Genomic DNA, 20,298 nt, shown 5'->3' with positions numbered 1-20,298 from the left:
GCAGGGGTTTGTTTATTTATTTATACTGCACAGTTTAATAAAGACTTGCATTATTATACATGAAAGCGGACCTATTAGACTTTTTAGTTTTTTTTACATGTTCAACTCTCTTTAGTTTGTAATGTTGCTGTTCTTCTCTATATCAGTGTCAGCATTTCTGGACTCCCTAAAGTCTGGAGTTTTCTTCTGGGAACCAACACGTCACAATAGGCACTATTTTGCACATTAAGCGGTTTTTATAATGGTTTTCTATGAGAGAAAAATGCCTAACCTTGCGCTTGGGTGTCTAGTGGTACCATTTTTTTTTTTTTTTTTTAAGACAACTGAAGGGATTGCAAGCTATTTGTGACCCTGGAGCACAAATCCATGCGTCTCACGATTATATAAATTTTTGGCAATAGCCAACAATACATTGAATGAGTCAAAATTATAGATTTTTCTGGTAACACTTTACAATAAGGTTCAGTAGTTAACATGACCTGCGCTTATAAAGCATTTATCTATTTTAATGTTAATTTCAACATTTACATTATTCAAATATTGTTAACATTTAGTTAATGCACTGTGAACTAACATGAACAGCTTTATTTTTTATTTTTATTTTTTTTATTACTTTCTGTTAATGTTAGTTCACGTTAGTTAATACATGAACTAATGAACTTATTGTAAACTTATTGTAAAGTGTAACCATTTTTCTTTTATGCCAAAAATCATTAGGATATTAAGTAAAGATCATGTTCCATGAAGATATTCTTTAAATTTCCTTCTGTAAATATATCAGAGATGTATTACTAGTAGTTGCGTACTACAATTTGCATGGACTTCATTTGGTTCAGTAGGTTCATTATGGCAAAACTTCAAGATTTTTTTGCACCCTCAGATTCCAGATTAACAAACCATACATCAGTGGAAAGCTTATTTATAAATCTCAAATAAATAAAAAGTTACCCTTATGACTTTTTTTTTTTTTTGTTCCACACTGTAAAAAATAAAACCGGAAAATTTAGTAATTTTCTACCAGTACATTATCCAGTAATTTTATGGAAATTTCTGTTAACCCTTAAAACACAAACTAATGCAATGTGTAATTCAAAATACAGGTAAAACCCCTGTAAAAAAAAACTATACGGAAAATTCCTCCATATTTATAGAGTACATTGTGCCCTATTTTTACAGACAGGGTCACATTTATGTGGATCATGCAAGGCTAAACCAGTGGAATGAAAGTCTCAAAATCCAAATGAACCAAATAGGATCGACTCAGAATTGATGGACACATTTTGACCTACATTAATACAAAATCGAAGTTTTGTATTCACAAATCTGCATTTATCAAGTTCATGGATAATTGTGCATGCATTGGTTAATCGTTTTGAGACTAAAACCATCCCATAAAAATGCCTCCATTGTAGTCTTGTGTTTCTTGGGGCGGCAGTGGTTCAGTGGTTCATGTAGATTGTCTACAAACCGAAAGGTTGGTGGTTCGATCCCCGGTTCCACCTGACCAAGTGTCGAGGTGTCCATGAGCAAGACACCTAACCCCAGCATGCTCCCGACGAGCTGGATGGCGCCTTGCATGGCTGACATCGCCGTCGGTGTATGAATGGGTGAATGTGAGGCAAAAATGTAAAGCGCTTTGGATAAAAGCGCTATATAAATGCAGCCCATTTACCATTCTTCCAGGAACGAACACGTCACAATATTCCTCACTTAAATAATTAATGCAGAATGATGGGGGCGGGCCTGGTTGAGTTAGTTAGTAGTGATTGGTCAAACGCTCAAAGAACCTGACCAACCACAACACACTGCTCCAGCCAACCAATCAGAGCACAGTGTGCTTGGGGCCGTATAGAGACAGGAACTAAACAGAGCGTTACTGGGAAGAGAGGAGCCGCAACAATGGAGAATATGGGCGAAAATGTTTTTTTTCTTCTACACTGTAAAAAAATATTTAGAAAAAGTCACTTGGTTGCCTTAAAATTGAGTTCATTGAAATTAAAATTGAGTTAATACAATTTAAAAAAATTGATTCAACAACCTCTATTAAAAGATTTTGTAAGCATATTGGGTAATTGTGTGTTTTATTTCTGATGACGCAGAGAGAAACGCCAAATTGTGCTATTTTCATGATTTATCACATTTTTTATGTGGTTCAGATACAATAATATTGAGTTTCTATTTATTAAACAAATTTCCTTCATTGTATCAACATTGTAACAAATTTTTAATTTCAATAAACTAAAAATTAAGGCAACCAGATTACTTACTTTTTTAAGTTAAACCAACAAAAACCAACAATTTTTTTTTTTTACAGTGTAGTCACTTTGTGTAAAGGCATAATATGGCCTTTTTAACTTTAATTTCACAGTGCAAATGAATCAGGTGAAGCAAAGGAGCAAGGCTTTGTGACGCCGTAATTCAAAATGTGTCTTTTTGGAGAAAGAAACGTTGAAAAAATGACAAGTAAAAGCAGGAGATGGTTCTTGTGTGCTTTTGAAGCTCAAGAGATCAACTGCACAGGGAAATGTCAGTTCCGTTTGAACAATAATCATTGTGGACACACTAAACTCGTAATAATTACTACTCCAGTGTTTAATCTGAAGTGGGCTCAGACCCTCATGACTTCCACATCTGCAGTGTTTTATTAGTTCAGATCCATTATTGGGTCAGCGGTAATTTCAGCCATGTTATTTGTTTAATTTAGTCTCTTGTCAAATGAAGCAAAGTGCTGCAACGGGCCTGACTGCAATAAGAAGTGCTCTCAATGTAGCGTAATAATAGCGCCGTTTGGTAATGAATTTCTGCCTCCCAGGATAACATTGAGTTTACTTAGAGTATATTCGCTGCATTTAGATTGCTGTCAATTACCGTTTTCTCCCAAAGGACTTTATCACACACTGCTGATAACGGGGAGTTTGGATAATGTTATCTGTTATGAATAACGATGCTTATTCTATGCCCAAGATATCCATATTGGACTAGTAAATCTCAAGCTCTTTTGTTTGTGATATCTTGGCTGTAAAAGTCAACCGGAAGCTCTTTGCTTGCTTAATGATCCAATGCATTCTGTAAAATCAGATTTTTTGACACGTCGACTATCCTGTGAAATGGAAATGCGACAGATTACAGTGCATCGTGAGCTGCATTTCGTGTGGACTTTAATTGCACAAGCAAATCTACAGTAGAGCCTTATTTGGCAGCATCCGAAATACGAGTTGATGTTTAGTACAACAAACTGATTAATAATAACAGCAGCAGTCTCTAATCCATGATAAAAGCCTAGAGGAGTGCAAAACAGCTTTGTAAAGCACATTAATGCTTTTATTTCTTTTGTTCAGTTCACTTGTAGTTGAAGCCAGCGTGATTAATTGCCTAATATGGTATTAACATATTTATTTCAATTGAAACAGGAGGTATGATATCCACTGTTAATCATATTATGACTTGTTTGCACACATGTGACAAAACACCCACGCAAGTTGAACAGAACAATCCATTACTGCCTACAAAAATTATAATAATCCCACAGCCATATTTCTAAATGATTTAATGAATTTCAGTCAATGATAATTCGATGACTCCCTGTAAAGCCATGAATGCATAAACAATGACATGCCATAAAAGAGTTTTCCACAGAAATAGGATGACATCCACGCATGGGTGAGAACATCTTCCTGTCAGTTTAACAACGGATTTATTTTAATATCTAAATTAGGTGATAATTAGTCTCAACAACCATCTGTGGTTCTGTGTGATCCCAACGTATCAAATATCATAATTAATTACGGCTGTTTATCTCGTCGGAAATCTTCATTTGTGGTCCGCTTGATGTGAAAGTGACTGTTGTGTTGAGATGATGGAGTAAAGGAAGTGCATTAGACTAAGATTCGATGCAGAAACTTTGGCCCTAATCACCTGAAGTCACCAATCCCCTATAGTGAAAACCTATACCAAGTATATACTGTAAATGCATAAACCTGACATATCGCTTGAAATTGAAACTTTATCTGGAGTACCGCTTTATCACACAGTGCACATTTCTAAATATTTAGCTTTTATTAGTATATATATCTTGTCTTTAAATGCAATATATTTAAAGTATACTTGCAATAATTCCCCTTTAGCAATTTGCTTTATCTTTTTTAACTATTTCTGGAAAACTAAAATGCATTAAAAGTACAAAATTAGTTCCAATTTAGCAGACTTTAAGTATAACAATACCAACAGTACAGTTGCAGGGTATTATATACATTTATTTTATTTTTCAATATAGATGCATGTTTTGTATTGGGGTTTTTTCGGGTTTTTGTATTTGTTATTAGGGGTGTAACGATATATCCTGTAACAATATATCACAATACAAAAATATGTATCGTGGATAGGAAAGTTGAGTGTCAGTATTACTATATATAATGTATTTTAATGCAATGGGGTAATGCTTTTTGGGACCCGATAATGCCAAATGTCTTGTTTCCAGTAAAAATTGGCCTACACTATTTTAAATGCATCTCGATTGCAAGCATATTCATCTACAGTAATTCATAATTTTCAGCTTCAGAGAGATTAATATTTGTGTTCTGATGTCATCGGTGTCCTGTGTATTGAGTTTCCAGCTCCAGGCCCAAGACTAATCATTTTCACCTCCAATGTAATACCACATGTAGCATTAATCAACAGTACATTTTCGTTAACCTTTTGCCGTATGTCTTGGAGTATGGCAATAATATCGTATCGTGATAAGTATCGAAACATGACATGAGGGTATAGTGTGATGCATTTATTACAATAAAAGCTCATTCCCTTTGTAGGAGTTTAATTTACACGGATCTTTAATTGAAAAGTATCATTGCATTTCTGTAATGAGAACTAGTTGTCCACAATGTAGTCAATTTTGGTTGTGAAATTTAAGAAAATGCAGAAAATCTTAATTGTTTTGGACCCCCTTAATATTAGGTGGCCTTAACTACTGTGTACTAACATTGTAATTAATCATTTGATACAATGCACTTATTGTGTACATACATGTTTTTACATTGTACCTACATTTAAAAAAATACCTGCATGTAATTACGTCTGTAATTAATTTCTGTAGTTACATTTGTAATTACACAGTTGGCACTTCCCTTACATCGTTACCCTTAAACTGACCCACACCACACCTGTCCCTAACTCTACCCGTATCCCACCTCAGTATCAGCAAAGGCTTGGCCATACAATCTGAACACAGTAAGTACATTGTACTTATTTTTTTGATGTAAGTACATAGTACTTAAGGCCACCTAATATAAAGTGGGGCTATTGTTTTCATTATCTTTATGCAATGTATTTTCAATGCCATTATAATTTCAATGCCACTGAACTTTGATTAATATTTTTTTCAAACCAAACGAACAAAAAAACAAGAATGATGGCAGAATAAACTGGGGATCTTTTATTGAATAAAGTGACGCTACATGAGATTGTAGAACAGCTCTTCTCCTTTGGACAGCTGGATGTTGAGTGATTCTTTAGCCATACTCGGACTGTAATTGTCTCTCACGTGGACGTCCGTAAAAATAAAAATGTGCAGCCACCTCAGGGATAAACTCGTGCATTGGGATGGTGATTTATTCATGTCGGAGGAGTGAGTTCTGTGATCGGGAACTGCTCACGGGCTCAATAACATCACTGCATGCTTTAAATAAAATGTCATATGCCTGGTATAATAAGAATAAATGCATATTTAACTGAATAATAGGAAAATGATATCCTAATTGTTATTTTATTATTTAAATCTGTTTAAAAACCGGAAGATATATAGACACGTTCTAGTTAAGATGGTTTTCTGTTTTGAATTTTATCTTAAAATAAAGGAAGTCATTTTATTGAGCGGATATACGTGAATACAGCCTCTTATTTACATGAGTAATCATAATGCTGTGGTTATTTTAACATATATAATTGCCGTCGTAATAACTTAATAATAAGTGCATTTCTTTTTATTTTTTGCGTGGTGATGAAATATTGCTCTGTAAATACTTTCCAGCATTTCAGTAATAAAAGTCTAGATCTTTAAAATGCATCAAAATTACAGCAAAGCGCAACCGTACGGTGCTCTGTAGGGGTCAAAAAGGATATAAACAGTCAATTTTTAAGTGATCTATTGTTAAACTTAGAGATGTGGATTCAGAAGGCAATAAAATCACAGACTTTAGCCCCTGTCAATGATGAAAATACCGTATGACCCCACGAGAGACAACTACTGTCCTAAGTCAGTGCTACAGTAGATAAAGGACAGGTTTAAACTTGGCCCTAAAACAGGTTTTGATCCAATCTTCTAAATCACAATTGTATTCAAAATGTGTGCACTGCATGATTTGCATCTGTAGTGAACCACCTACTCGGCTGTCAATCAACCAGTGCACTACAATAAGGGTTTAGGTTTAATAACTCTTCTGAGACGCGTGACTAACAGGTGCACCATCTGACCATCAGGATGGATGTTAACATAAGGTGCAAATTTAGTCTTTTCTCTACTCAGTTAAGGTGCAAATTTAGTCTTTGCTCTACTCAGTTAAAGTCAATGATGTTGTCCTCCAGCATGTCTTGCTTTTTTACTCCAGTTGCTTCCAGTGCCATATCCGGGTAACCGTCCACTCTGGATCAGCTCCAGCAGTCAGCTCGCGATAAAACCTTCAACAAACACATCGTTAGAAGTTGTTAATATTTCTTTAGAGACTAGAAATTTGCTTGAGTTTTCTTTGCTTTTGAAATTCAGTATGGGGATTTTAAAAATCATTCAAGTTCAGAATCCTTTGTGAACCGATTCAATCAGCCGAATGATTCACTTATGAATTGGATGGCTTGCAAGCACGCAATATCTAGCTAATGAAATATGTTAAAGCGGACCGTGTGTGTGTGTGTGTGTGTGTGTGTGTGTGTGTTCCTTGTTTGGCAATACTTGTGAGGACACAAATGTCCTCACTTATATAGTAAAATATGAAAATGACACTAGTGAAGACATTGGACTGGTCCTCACTAGTTTAAAAGGCTTATAAATCGGCCAAAACGTGTTTTTATTTAAATCTGTTGTTCTGCACATGTTTCTGTGATGGGTAGGTTTAGGGATAGGGGTTGGGTTAGGGGATAGAAAGTAACATTAACCTGATATAAAATCAATGGAAGTCTATGTAATGTCCTCACTAATATAGTGAAACGTGTGTGTGTACATGTTTTTCTAGCCTGGTGAGGACTTCAACCTGAATGCACACAGACTCATGGGGACTCGTGTCACCGTGGGGACCTAAATTGAGGTCCCCATGGGTACAAAAGCTTATAAATCATACAGAATGAGTTCTATTGAAAATGTAAAAATGTAGAAAGTTTCCTGTGATGGGTAGGTTTAGGGGCAGGGGCAGTGTAAGGGGATAGAATATATGGTTTGTATGGTATAAAAACCATTACGTCTATGGCAAGTCCCCACAAAGATAGCGCACCAGACGTTTGTGTGTGTGTGTAACATGTTGCACCTGAGGTGAAAAAAGGCAAGTAAAGATTTATAATATACAATGTCAAACCTGAGAAACTTGATAAATAAATAAAAAGAAACTAAATGGTGTCAGAACAAGAAAATCACACAATGCAAAAAGGCTTCGGTGCAAAAAAAAAGTGTCACATCAGACCCACACTAGGGCGATCTGAAGTATGACACTTTCACAAAGTTAACTTAGAAACAGCGCTCGCTGAGCGACAGCCGAGTAAAACGTGCTAATGTGACAGATGGAAAGATGTTTTGAAACACGAGAGGAAAAAGAGGAGTGTGCAAACAGCTGAGAGCGAACCTATTAGCATCTATATATCCATCAAAGCACTGCGGAAAACAAATGTCTGTCATAAGGGAGAAATCCATTAAGTACATTTAAGATCATTTGAAGCTGTGCTGGCATTCATCAGTCAGACTTATGGCTGTGTGCAGTTTACGCCAACGCTCACCAAAACTGTGTCTATGGGGAGAATCTGTCACGCGAGGTGCTGCTGTCGCCGAGACAGTTTACAAGTGTGCGATGAAATGAGCGTTTGACTTCTAATTATGTTTTGAGTGTGACTCTTTCACAGAGAGTAGTATATGAAATTTACCCTAGAGTGACAAACATAGAGCCGCTCCATCTATGCAGATTTGGACTGAAAACTAATGCTGGTGACAATCAAGCTGTGCATAAACATAAAGAAACATAAGGATAACTGAAATCTACATGGGCTGAATCTTATAAAAACACACCGGGTCACATTTCAGCCCCAAATCATATATACAGTACAGGCCAAAAGTTTGGACACATTACTATTTGTAATGTTTTTGAAAGAAGTGTCTTCTGCTCATCAAGCCTGCATTTATTTGATCAAAAATACAGATTTTTTTAAAATATTGTGATATTACAATTTAAAATATTTGGTTTTCAATTTATTATACTTTAAATGATCATTCATTTCTATGATCCTTCAGAAATCATTCTAATATTCTGATTTATTAAGAGTGTTGGAAACAGTTCTGCTGCTTAATATATTTGACGAAGAAAAGGTTCAAAAGAACTGCATTTATTCAATTTAAAAACATATTTTCAAATAATATAAATATCAAGGGGGTGTAATGATTCGTTTTAACTTTGATTCGACTGAAATAAATTAGTCACACTGATTTAAATTTTTGGCTAAAAAGTTACTGAATCGTTTCGGATCATATCGTTCTAAATGAACCTTAAATCGTATCGACAACCTCAAATCGTGATTCGAATCGTTGTTAAAACGAATCGTTACACCCCTAGAAATCTCCTTTTACTATCAATTTTTATCAATTTAACACATCCTTACTGAATAAAATGTATTGATTTATTTCAGAAAAAGAACGGAAAAAAATGACCGATCCCAAATGACTGACAGTAGTGTATATTGTTGTTACAAAAGATTTCTATTTTTAAAACATTTGCTTTTTAAAAAAAAAACTCTTTAACTTTTTATTTATCAAAGTATTATAACAAAGTATCACAGGTTATGAAAAAATATTAGTCAGCAGAACTGTGTCCCACACTCCTAATGAATCCTCATCTGAGAATGATTTCTGAAGGATCATGATCACTGAAGACTGGAGGAACCATCCTGAACATTCAGCTTTATCACAGAAATAAATCAGCATTTAAAGGAGAATACATTGAAAACCAAATATTTTAAATTGTAATAATATATCACAATATTACATTTTTTTTCTGTATTTTTGATCAAATAAATGCAGGCTTGATGAGCAGAAGAAACTTCTTTCAAAAACATTATTAATAGTAATGTGTCCAAACCTTTGGCCTGTGTGTATATGAATATGTTTGTGTGTATGTGTATTCCATCCATCCATCCATCCATCCTATAATGAAATGTTATAAATACATTTTTATCAAACATAATTGAACATTTTCACAATATTCCGCCATAAGCTCTTACTCGTACACAGCTGTGATGATCTTCTTTTGAGGGTCGTCCTCTTTAGTCAAATCCATCCTGAAGATACGGGTGCTCTCGGGGTCCTCGGGTACGTCAGCGCTGGACAGGTACCACAGCCTCATCGTGATGTAAACAAATTTCCTGCCTAGGAGAACGAGAGATGATCAACTCCATCTGATCCTGATTACAGGCCATTGACATCGAGCGGGACAAGTCCCAATAATTAGAAGTGGCCACATAGTCTCTCCCAATATTTAATATTCTTGATGCTGTTCTGCTGTACTCCATTATGCTCTTTTCTGTTTGTTGTTAGGATCAAAAAAAAGGTTTTAAAAAGTACAATTTTAGGCTGGATCTCTCAACGGTCTACCATCAATGTCAAAATGAATTAGCCTAGAAATCTAGACGCACCGTAGCGGCAGCAAATTTAATCTGCCCGCGAGTGTCGTCTAGCAACTCTCAATACCCTTCTGAGCTGTATTCCCCTCACTCTGGACGGGCCAATCACATCGTGTATAGAGTCGGTGGGCGGGGCCATAATGACGACGGCCGAGTTGCGTTTCCGTGCTTCTAGTAAACAGTAGTTCTAGTAGTCTTTCGAATCAGCTTTGACTGCGACTCTGGAAGACTTGGAGTTAAGCTTTTCTCTGAGAAAAGAACAAAGAGCGGCACTGAAGTCATTCTTAAAAAGGGAAGATGAGTTCGGAGTTTAGCCGACCGGATACGGCGAATGTTTAATCTGTCAGCGAGCTCTGCTTCACCTTCGTTGATCTGGTTGGTTGTAGCGCTATCGTATCGCGTGCAGAGGGAGTTTGAAAGACGACCGTTTATCCGCCCCTCAGATTGAGCTGTCAATGGTGAGTTTCCAGACCAAACATCTTGATGTGGGTCTGGCTCGTCAGGCTAAAAATGAATGAGATGGCCAATCCGATCAAAGGAGGCAGGGCTTAAAGTTCACAGAATGAGTTTGAATTCCAACGCGATGCTTTAGTTTTAATAGTGAATGAGTTGTAGTATAGTTTGTAGCATAACATTTAATATTTGACAACTGTTTTACGATATTAATGTTCATCGACAGACAGTAATATCAAAGATCCTTTAAGACAAGTCCTTTCACTCGGCGGCCATCTTTTAAATGCCTCTTGAGCGTGCAAGTGCAGCTCCTATCTCTTTGAATTGGGAAACACTCATCACTGTCACTTTTTACCCAGCTGACCAATCACAGTGGAGGAGGGGCGGGACAAATAAAACACAGACCAAGGGCCACATTCTCCTTAAAGGTGCACTATGCAGCTTTCGTCCACTGGAGGGCGCCTATTCAAAACAAATGCGTAGTTTGATGACGCAAAGTGTGAGCGCAGCATCTTGGGAGATGTGATCTTCTCATCACAGCCGGTGAAAAATAGGACTCGGGCAGAAATCACGTTCATGCATGCGGTTATTAACGTTACTGTAGTGTGAAGCAGAGCAGGACCGAGTGTTATGGAGCTGAGCACGGCTGCTGGAGCGATTGTTAAAGGGATCCCATGGTGTTGAGACTTGTATGGCTTAATATAACATAAATGATGTATCTTACTGAATTATGTGGTAGAAAACCCATGAAAGATCTACGTTATTTAAAAAATCGATTTTATATTTGGACCATGGGCGGCGCCATTTTGTTTGCGTTCTAGGTTGATGACGTAGAGTGGTTGAACTCCTCAATCAGCTGGCATTACCCGTTGCTATTTTTACCACAACGCAACTCGAAAATTGTTTCAGAGTTAAACAAAACAATTGAATTGCTTTGTAATTGTACTTAAAACACACTCAAACATACATGTGCACACAAACTCACCTACACAAGTCACAAACAGATCGGCGGGCGCGCACACACCTGACAGACTGCGCTGTCTCAATCGCATGCATCATCACCAAAACATCCGGCCTCTCTTCCTCGCGTTACTTTATCCCATCGTCCTACCTAGATATTTCCCTCTGCTGGTCACATTAGGCATTATAGTTAATCTACTATCAACAGTCTATCTAGGGAACAGGATGTGTTGAACAGGATATCAACACGAATAGATTGAGGGTTATGTATGCGCGCGCAGTGCGTGCGTGTGTGTGTGTGTGTTCGCGCCGATCTGTTGGGGTGTGTGTGTGTTCGCGCCGATCTGTTGGTGTGTGTGTGTGTGTGTGTGTGTGTGTGTGTGTGTGTGTGTGTGTGTGTGTGTGTGTGTGTGTGTGTGTGTGTGTGTGTGTGTGTGTGTGTTCGCGCCGATCTGTTGGGGTGTGTGTGAGTCTGTGTGAGAGAGAGAGAGTTTGTGTGCACATGTATGTTTGGGTGCGTGAAGTCGGACAGCTGTTTGTAAATCGGCTGTACACTCTTTATTGCGGTGAACGTGAGACTGAATGACTGCACTCGAACATGTCCACTATGGTGTCGGACAACACTACAAATGGCCGTCCCTTCAAATAATGCCCTATTTAAGGGTATAGGATCGATTTCGGATGCAGCCCCTGTCGTGGAGACTGAGCAGCCCAACATCTCGATTGAGACAGAGCCTGTCGTGTGCGCGCCCGCCGATCTGTTTGTGACTTGTGTAGGTGAGTTTGTGTGCACATGTATGTTTGAGTGTGTTTTAAGTATAATTACAAAGGAATTCATTGGTTTTGTTTAACTCTGAAACAATTTTCGAGTTGCGTTGTGGTAAAAATAGCAACGGGTAATGCCAGCTGATTGAGGAGTTCAACCACTCTACGTCATCAACCTAGAACGCAAACAAAATGGCGCCGCCCATGGTCCAAATATAAAATCGATTTTTAAAATAACGTAGATCTTTCATGGGTTTTCTACTACATAATTCAGTAAGAGACATCATTTATGTTATATTAAGCCATACAAGTCTCAACACCATGGGATCCCTTTAAACAAATTCCCGCCTCGCGAATACCGGGACTTTTATTATGAAGGGACAGTCGCCGGGCGCCTGCACTGATCCGCTCTTCCGGTTATGATTATGTGGTAAAGCAGCTCTGTTTATCATATTAGATACATTTAAGTGTGTTTAAAACGATGTTCTGACGTTACTCCGTGCGTTCACTTGTTCACACTGCTAAGAGTAAAGCGCTCCTGCCAAATAACAGCCGAAACCAAGGGTAGCGCAGATATGACGCGATTGACAGGCGACTCCCTCAAACGCTATACTGACACGTCCCTGTCCTTAGTTAAAATAGCAATTTTCACACAATTTACAAATAGTTGGAAACATCTGGGATATTGTAGGTACTCAACTGAACAAAATATATAACACTGGCCTAGTGGTTTTTGGATATTTTACTGCAAAAATACTACACAGTGCACCTTTAAGTACAACATCAACAGATGACAACTCAGTGACACGATGACTTTACTAATCAACAATTGGCTCTTTCATTTAGAAGGCGGGGCTTATTCACCATATATGGGCGTTACCCTTTCTCGCATTCATAAGTAATGAATGTCTTCCTAAATATAAAATCTTTGGTAATATCCATTGATGCAAACTACTCAACTTTTTTTTTTACTTTTTAAAATGTGTCCGTTTTGAATTGAATATATGCTATTATTTACATGATTCATGTAATTCACAACTGAATGAGACAAGAAACTAATTTTGTCATTTATTACATATTAGACATGAATAAGAGTGAATGTGTGCATATTTTAAAATAATATATTATTTGCAAGTAGTTTAAATTGATAATTTCATAACTGTAATATACTTTGAACTTTTACCGTTGTTTTTATTCCCTTAAATCTATTTGAATTGTTTAATTAACACCCCTCCCCATCACACTAAACCAACAGGACATGCTTACAGCCTTGCTTTGTATTTTCATCTCTCTCTATATGTTAATAAATAGGGGAAAAAAACCCATATAAACTCAATCTCATTAATTAAATGAGCAGGGGGTGAATTTTAAATGATTTTACTACTAACATCAACAATCTGGCAATTTATCTGTCAAAAAATCTGTCTTTTTTTGCTTTTCTCTAATCAGATATTTCAAACAAAAGTTCTTGGGAACATTGTAAATAATGTTTTTATTAATTCTATTTTACGGTGTACCCAATATCACTTTCCCTCATGTGTGTGTTTTTTTTTTGTAACATCTCTTTAAGAAAAGGCAGGAAGTGACTTCATTTTGGAGGGAAAACAACAGCACAGACAAATATAATCTAAATAACACAAAAGAAAGCCTCATATTTTACCTTTTATAATGCTGATCTCACAATATATACTTTAAAACCCTTTCAAAGATGAGATCGCAAAACAAAAAGCTTACACAAGCAGTAAATGTAAAGCTTTGCAAATGTATGTAACTGCCATAATATCAGATAACACTTTTCAATCACAGTAGTTATTTGTGTGTTAACTATCCCACAATGCCTTTTATTTGCCTCTTTTTTAAAAAACTTTTTTGCATTATGCGTGTCTATAATTGAACTAAAAATGATAATGGGGGAAAAAACAGTAAGTATTTGCAATGGAGTTCATATTTATATCAGTTTTGTGTCCTTCTGATTCCATTACAAAAATCAATATCACATAAAAACCCAAGAATCAAAATAATAATAAATGGTGCACTTGAAATTCTCAAATGGCTCGGTTTAACTTTATATTTCCATCCTGTTCATTTTCATTTCCTTAACCGGAGCATATTTCTGAAAATCTGCTGGACCTGTTTATAGAAATGCCTTAAAGGATTAGTTCACTTTAAAATGAACATTTCCTGATCATGTCCTCACCTCCATCTCATCCAAGATGTTCATGTCTTTCTTTCTTCGGTCGAAAAGAAATGAAGTTTTTCAAGGAAAACATTCCAGGATTTTTCTCCTCATAAAGGACTTCACGGCTGAAGGTCCAAATCAATGCAGTTTCAGAGGAAGAGCTTCAGAGACTCTGACCGATCCCAGAGGAATAGAGTCTGACATTTTTATACTTTTTAACCTAAATTGCTCATCTTGCACTACTGTGCGACACATTGTCTAGCTTGACGTAGGTGGCGGTACTTCCGCCTACGTCTAGCGAGACCTTTCCGACGGGATTACACAATCTGTGGTGTCACAGAGCAGCACCTGATGAGCAATTTAGGTTAAAAAGTATAGAAATGTTTATTTTTTTCAGAAAATGTCGGATGGTTTGTCTGGATCAGACTCTATTCCTCTGGGATCGGTCAGAGCCTCTGAAGCTCTTCCTCTGAAACTGCATTGATTTGGACCTTCAGCCGTTGGTTCCCATTGAAGTCCATTATGAGGAGAAAAATCCTGGAATGTTTTCCTCAAAAAACTTAATTTCTTTTCTACTGAGGAAAGAGACATGAACATCTTGGATGAGATGGGGGTGAGGACATGATCAGGAAATGTTCATTTTTGGGTGAACTAATCCTTTAAGTTGCATCACAAGCATATTCCTCATCATTGAGGGAGTTCAGGAACAGGAAGGATCCTTCAGACTCACCTCTTTGGTCAAAGAATACGGACACGTCCTCAGGCAGCAGAAATATCATGTCATCAAGGGAAATCGCAAGATGTGTTTTTTGGACCTCTGACAGAGTTGTACATTTCTTTCTGATGCGTTCAACAGCCTGTAAACAGAACAAACATGTTCAAGAGGCCTTCCGTGTTTTACAATGTTTGCCAAATCCGTCCTTTATTTCCAGGGAAGAACAGACCTCTCTGGACATCACACTCCTCAGCTCCTCGAAGCGTCCGGAGGACAGCAGAGCAGACACATGGACCACAGCCTGTGGACACAGAGCATCACACTGCAAAAAATACTTTTCTTACTTAGTATTTTTGTCTTGTTTCTAGTCAAAATGTCTTAAACTTCTTACATTAAGAAACATTTAGTAGGTAAGAATTTTTTTTCTTGTTTTGGAAAAAAAAACCTCCAAATTAAAGGTGGGGTAAGTGTTATTTCAAAACCGTTTTAGAAAAAGGACTCGGGCCGAGTGGAATAACCATAGACAGTAAAAGAAATGGACCGAGCGATCCCATTGACGTCAACGGCGAAATAATGAAGTCAACCTAGGGGCACTCACTTCCTGATGGCTGAGCGAACTGCGCCGGCTCAGACTGAGCTTGACGACGAAGATGTGACGTGAGCCTCCTGTCTGACAGCTGTAGGTCTTCTAGTAGTTGTGGAAAGTGAAAGCTGAATCACGTTGTTTAAATATTTTCTCCCGTTGCTTTTGGCTCACTATGAGCTTCTCCCCATTCTTCTGCCTTGACTTTATCAGACTTTATGTCTACACGTCCCCCCGACTGTCTCATAGACAGTAAAAGATTGCCTGCGAGCGTCTCCTCAGGTCTATACGGTAATTTCTCAACTGTGCGACAGGGTCGCGTTGGTTATGACGCAATCGTTAGCCTATTTTTACAAAAACAGCTTCTGCGGGGCGATAGTGTAAGATACAAGGTAATGGAGCCTTTTATACATTGTCGTGTTTCTTTAGAAATAAACAATGGACAAATGGAGTCTTTAAACGTCTCAGATGTAAAGTTATTCACTGTCAAAGTGACTCAAAAATGAATGGGAGTCAATGGGATGCTAACAGCAGGTGATGGCTTGGTTAGCAATGGCAGCCCCTAGGGGTGGAACGCTTTCCGAGCGCTAGATTACCCCCTTGGGAATAACAAACTTGTAGCCAATCAGCAGGTAAGGGGCGTGTCTATGGTGAGAAGAGAGTGAGCCAATCAGCAGGTAAGGGGCGTGTCTATAGTGAGAAGAGTGAGCCAATCAGCAGGTAAGGGGCGTGTCTATAGTGAGAAGAGTGAGCCAATCAGCAGGTAAGGGGCGTGTCTATAGTGAGAAGAGTGAGCCAATCAGCAGGTAAGGGGCGTGTCTATGGTGAGAAGAGAGGCTCAGTGCACGTCATCATTCAAAACACACGAGTCACACAGGACGGACATTAGCCAAGAAAGAACTAACATATGCTGCTTTTACTTGAATATGCTCGTGTCTTGTTCGCTTGTTTGTCCATTTGCGATCGTTTTGTGGCTCACTTCAGCGATGATAAAGACCCGTTCATTTCCACACCGTATGGAGCATCTAAATCTCCTCAGCGTTTCAAGGTTTCAAGCGTCAGCTCACAAAATGTGTCCGACAGGTAAGATACTATACTCCTAATATATGTTTGTTTCCTCTTTTCATCTATATAACCCATCCGGTCATAATTGTAATATGTCGTTAGCTGGACTATCGAGCTTGTATACTAACGTTATCGAGTTGTTCATGGGAACGGTTTGTGTTTTATAATCACTATAACTCTAATCTGGTCATAATTGTAATATGTCGTTAGCTGGACTGTCGGCTCGTGTTCTATCGAGGTGTTCATGAGAACGGTTTGTGTTTTTGTGACAGAAGGGATGACTTTTTCATTGAATATTTGACCTGGATTAGTTACACACAGATTCTGCCATAGTCGTTGCCTGGGTTACGTATGTGTGGGGCGGAGCTATCAAAATAGGGCCGAGACCCTTTTGGGGGTAGAGGCGTTTGTTTTGGTGATTTGAAATATCAACAACGGTTACCAGATATCACTTATCCCACCTTTAAGAGAGGTTTTTGCTTAAAATAACTTGTTTTAAGATCATTTTTCTTACCCCACTGGCAGATTATTTTAAGCAAAAACTCTCTTAATTTTAAGTTATTTTCCTCCAAAACAAGACAATTACTTGTTAAGTAAATACTTCTTGTTTTAAGAATTGTTCTGATGTTTGGACTAGAAACAAGCCAAAAATACTAAGTAAGAAAAGCATTTTTTGCAGTGCACAACACCCTGACTTTACCCATAAACACATTCATCGGCCAGGCCTGTATGGCAACACTTGATTTCACAGAGTCATTGCTACATGTAGTTACTATAGTGATGATAACTCTAAATTGTGTATAATTAAATGCAACTAACCCTAATGCAAACCCTTTAGTAAGTGCATGTGGTTCATCAATATTACTCTGTGTAATTACACTGGAACAAGGACACCTTAAAATAAAGTGTTACCAAAGTGTTCATTTCATTTCTGGACATATTTTTTTTGTTCTGAAATGTCATTTAAATGGCATTATTTATGTATTTATATGCCAAATGCTCTCTATAAATATCATTATCTGAAGAACAGAGTTATTTATTTTAGTATCATGGAGATACTATGACTTTTTTATTTGGTTTTCAGTAATCCATTACATTTTTTTATTTTATGTAATTGTTTTTTTTTTTTATATAATTTTATTTTATTTTATATATTTTCCTAGTAATTGTGTTTTTGTATGTCCATATATTTTTTAATAGTTTCTTATTTTAGTTTTTTATATTAGTACATTAAGTTAAACTGTAATGTGTGTGTGTGTGTGTGTGTGTGTGTGTGTGTGTGTGTGTGTGTGTGTGTGTGTGTGTGTGTGTGTGTGTGTGTGTGTGTGTGTGCGCGCGCGCGCTTGTTTTTGTGTAATATCAGAGGACACAGATAAAGCCTACATATCGCAATATGCATTTATCTGAATGATTTTAGTAGGATACTTAAACATTGTGAAAAGTGTACGTTTAGGTCGACGCATATAGCAGAGAATCGACTGGGCACACGACTGTTACTATGTGACTTGCTTGACCTTAAAGAGTTATTAAACGCAATAACTTGTGAAAAAAATCTTTCCTCCTTACAATCTTGCGCGCACACACAACGAAACATTAAAATTATATCATCAGATTTCTGACAAATTTTTGATAAAACATTGCTGCTCACACTTTCAGACGTTGTAGCAATACTTTCTTTTCCCAGAAAGAATGTGAAATATAATTAAAAAAGATTTTACATAGGCTACTAATAGCAATATCGTAGCGCACACCGAATATCGCATTATCTAACAAGGTATTGCATATCGCATTTTTCTTCAATATCGCACAGCCCATGTCCCCACTTTTCAAAAGGCTTATATCATACAGGTAACTCATTCTGCATTTTTTACTTTCTCAAAAAAACTCATGTTTCCTGTGATGGGTAGGTTTAGTGTGTCTGTCAACTTGTTTATTATAGTTTGTTACTTTGGTACATCAAGATAAACTTTACAATTTTATTTTATTTCAAGTAACGTTTGTGTGTGTGTGTTGCATGTGTGCAAGGGGGCGTGTGTGTGCGCGCGCGCGCGTGAGTATGTTGCACGTGTGCAAGTGGGCGTGTGTTGTGTGCGCGCCCGCTTTTAATGTTAGTTAACTTTAAATTAATAACCCTGCATAATTCTTTATGATTTTTATGCTTTTACCCTTTTGACCAACCTGTTTCACACCGCTGTCAAACTCCACACTGAACTTCAAGCCGAAATACAGTTCAATTAAAAACAAGATGCACTTATTTCTGATCCACGTGATGGGATCCGGGCTCCCCACCACTGTGATGCCAGGACGCTCCCTGTCCTCACAGCCCCTGTCTGCACCCTGACTGTAATGTCTGTGTTGCGGAGACGGTCTGTGCAGGTGATGCCATGCGCGCTCTGGAGGGCTTGCGAGGCTGGCATAGGGGCGCTTCCGCTGATGCCACCATGGTTTGTAATGGAGTTTAATAGGCAGAGTCTTCCTCTTCCATGAACAGGCCAGGCATGCGAGATCCCGACGTGCAGCCAGACATGTGAAGCGTAGCATCACGGAAGCGCATTTATATTACAATTGCGCAATGGCGATGTGGTCATTGTAAAGCTCGTGAATGACAGATACAGTTAGCCTCAGTGTCTCTTCCGGCACCCTTATGAAACTAACCCACGATTTACCCATAATGCTTTTGGTGTCTCGTCACTTGCGTGGTTTCTCCAGTAGATGGAGGCAAAGACCTGCGTTTCTCCTTCCCATGACGCACAGACGCTGGATGGCATGATGATGATGAGGAGGATGATGATGGATGGATGGCATTCTTCTGAACTCCTCACAATGTAAGTGGCATTTATTATAAGTTATAAATATAAGGATACTTTTTTTCTCTCTCTATTGGGATGCGTTTAATGTGAAGTTCCACACTTGTAGACAAAATGTCCCATAATTAGTCACCTAAATCGTCTCAATCTGACGCATATAAAGTTATTTTAACATTTAAAATGTCGCTGCATTAGCTCAAATGACTATATGTGTGCTTCAATGCTTCGCTATATGTTATTTTCTCTTAGTGAATGTATGAAGTCAGTCTCCCTCAAACTCGACAACCAGAAAATGACACTTTTTCTGTTCATTCAGACACTGTTATCGACACCGGGGCTGATTGTCACACAGCGGATGTTACTATTTCTACATAGACACAAAGTGTGTTCATTTAATCTTTATAAATGCACAAAAACAACGTTTTTAGCGTAATCACAAAGTAACTTTATGAGTCTTGTTGTCGCTGTATGGGGTAAGTTGTCACACTGCAACCTACAATTAAACAGCTTATTACAGGCGGTTTGGCAACGTTGAAATACTAAAACAACAATTATTAAACATGAAACTATCAAAATATTATTTAAAAAAAATCAAAATCTTTAAAAAAAAAAAAAAGCATGAATCCTTGCTTTTCAATGACTCAAGTTGAAGTTTTATTTAGTTAAAGGGACAGTTCACCCAAAAATGAAAAGTCTTTCATTATTACTTACTAATCCTCAAGTTCCTCATGAATAAATGTCTTTGCTCTGGTGAACAGTGAACACCTGTGTAACGTGTGTGAGGTCATTGACACATAAAGCTTAAAAGGGTGCTTTTAAGGGTTCTTAGTCTCATTAAGTTGTTATATAACATTTTAAAGTGTTTAAATTCACAGTTTTTATGTCAGGTGGTAATTGACATGGAAAGTGT

At 37.6% G+C, this 20,298-nt stretch overlaps 1 protein-coding gene across 3 annotated transcripts; it reads right to left on the bottom strand.

The window, feature by feature from the left end:
* Positions 1 to 6,533: 6,533 nt before the first annotated feature.
* Positions 6,534 to 19,259, bottom strand: si:dkey-82o10.4 (uncharacterized protein LOC797793 homolog). Of its 3 annotated transcripts, none has more exons than XM_067447797.1 (5): positions 18,760 to 19,257; positions 15,163 to 15,255; positions 14,949 to 15,075; positions 9,463 to 9,607; positions 6,534 to 6,672 (listed from the first exon to the last, which is right to left on the bottom strand). In XM_067447797.1, the coding sequence occupies exons 1-5, from the start codon at positions 19,120 to 19,122 to the stop codon at positions 6,594 to 6,596; spliced, it is 807 nt and encodes a 268-aa protein (XP_067303898.1). In that variant the 5' UTR covers positions 19,123 to 19,257; the 3' UTR covers positions 6,534 to 6,593. The 3 variants fall into 3 exon arrangements, with proteins under 3 accessions (XP_067303898.1, XP_067303900.1, XP_067303899.1); XM_067447799.1 differs by having other exon boundaries at positions 15,163 to 15,234; positions 18,760 to 19,256; XM_067447798.1 differs by having other exon boundaries at positions 6,538 to 6,672; positions 9,469 to 9,607; positions 18,760 to 19,259.
* Positions 19,260 to 20,298: the final 1,039 nt, after the last annotated feature.

Source organism: Pseudorasbora parva, chromosome 7 (assembly GCF_024679245.1).
Source record: "Pseudorasbora parva isolate DD20220531a chromosome 7, ASM2467924v1, whole genome shotgun sequence".
Taxonomy (NCBI): Eukaryota; Metazoa; Chordata; class Actinopteri; order Cypriniformes; family Gobionidae; genus Pseudorasbora; species Pseudorasbora parva.
This window is presented reverse-complemented; position numbering and strand designations above follow the sequence as displayed.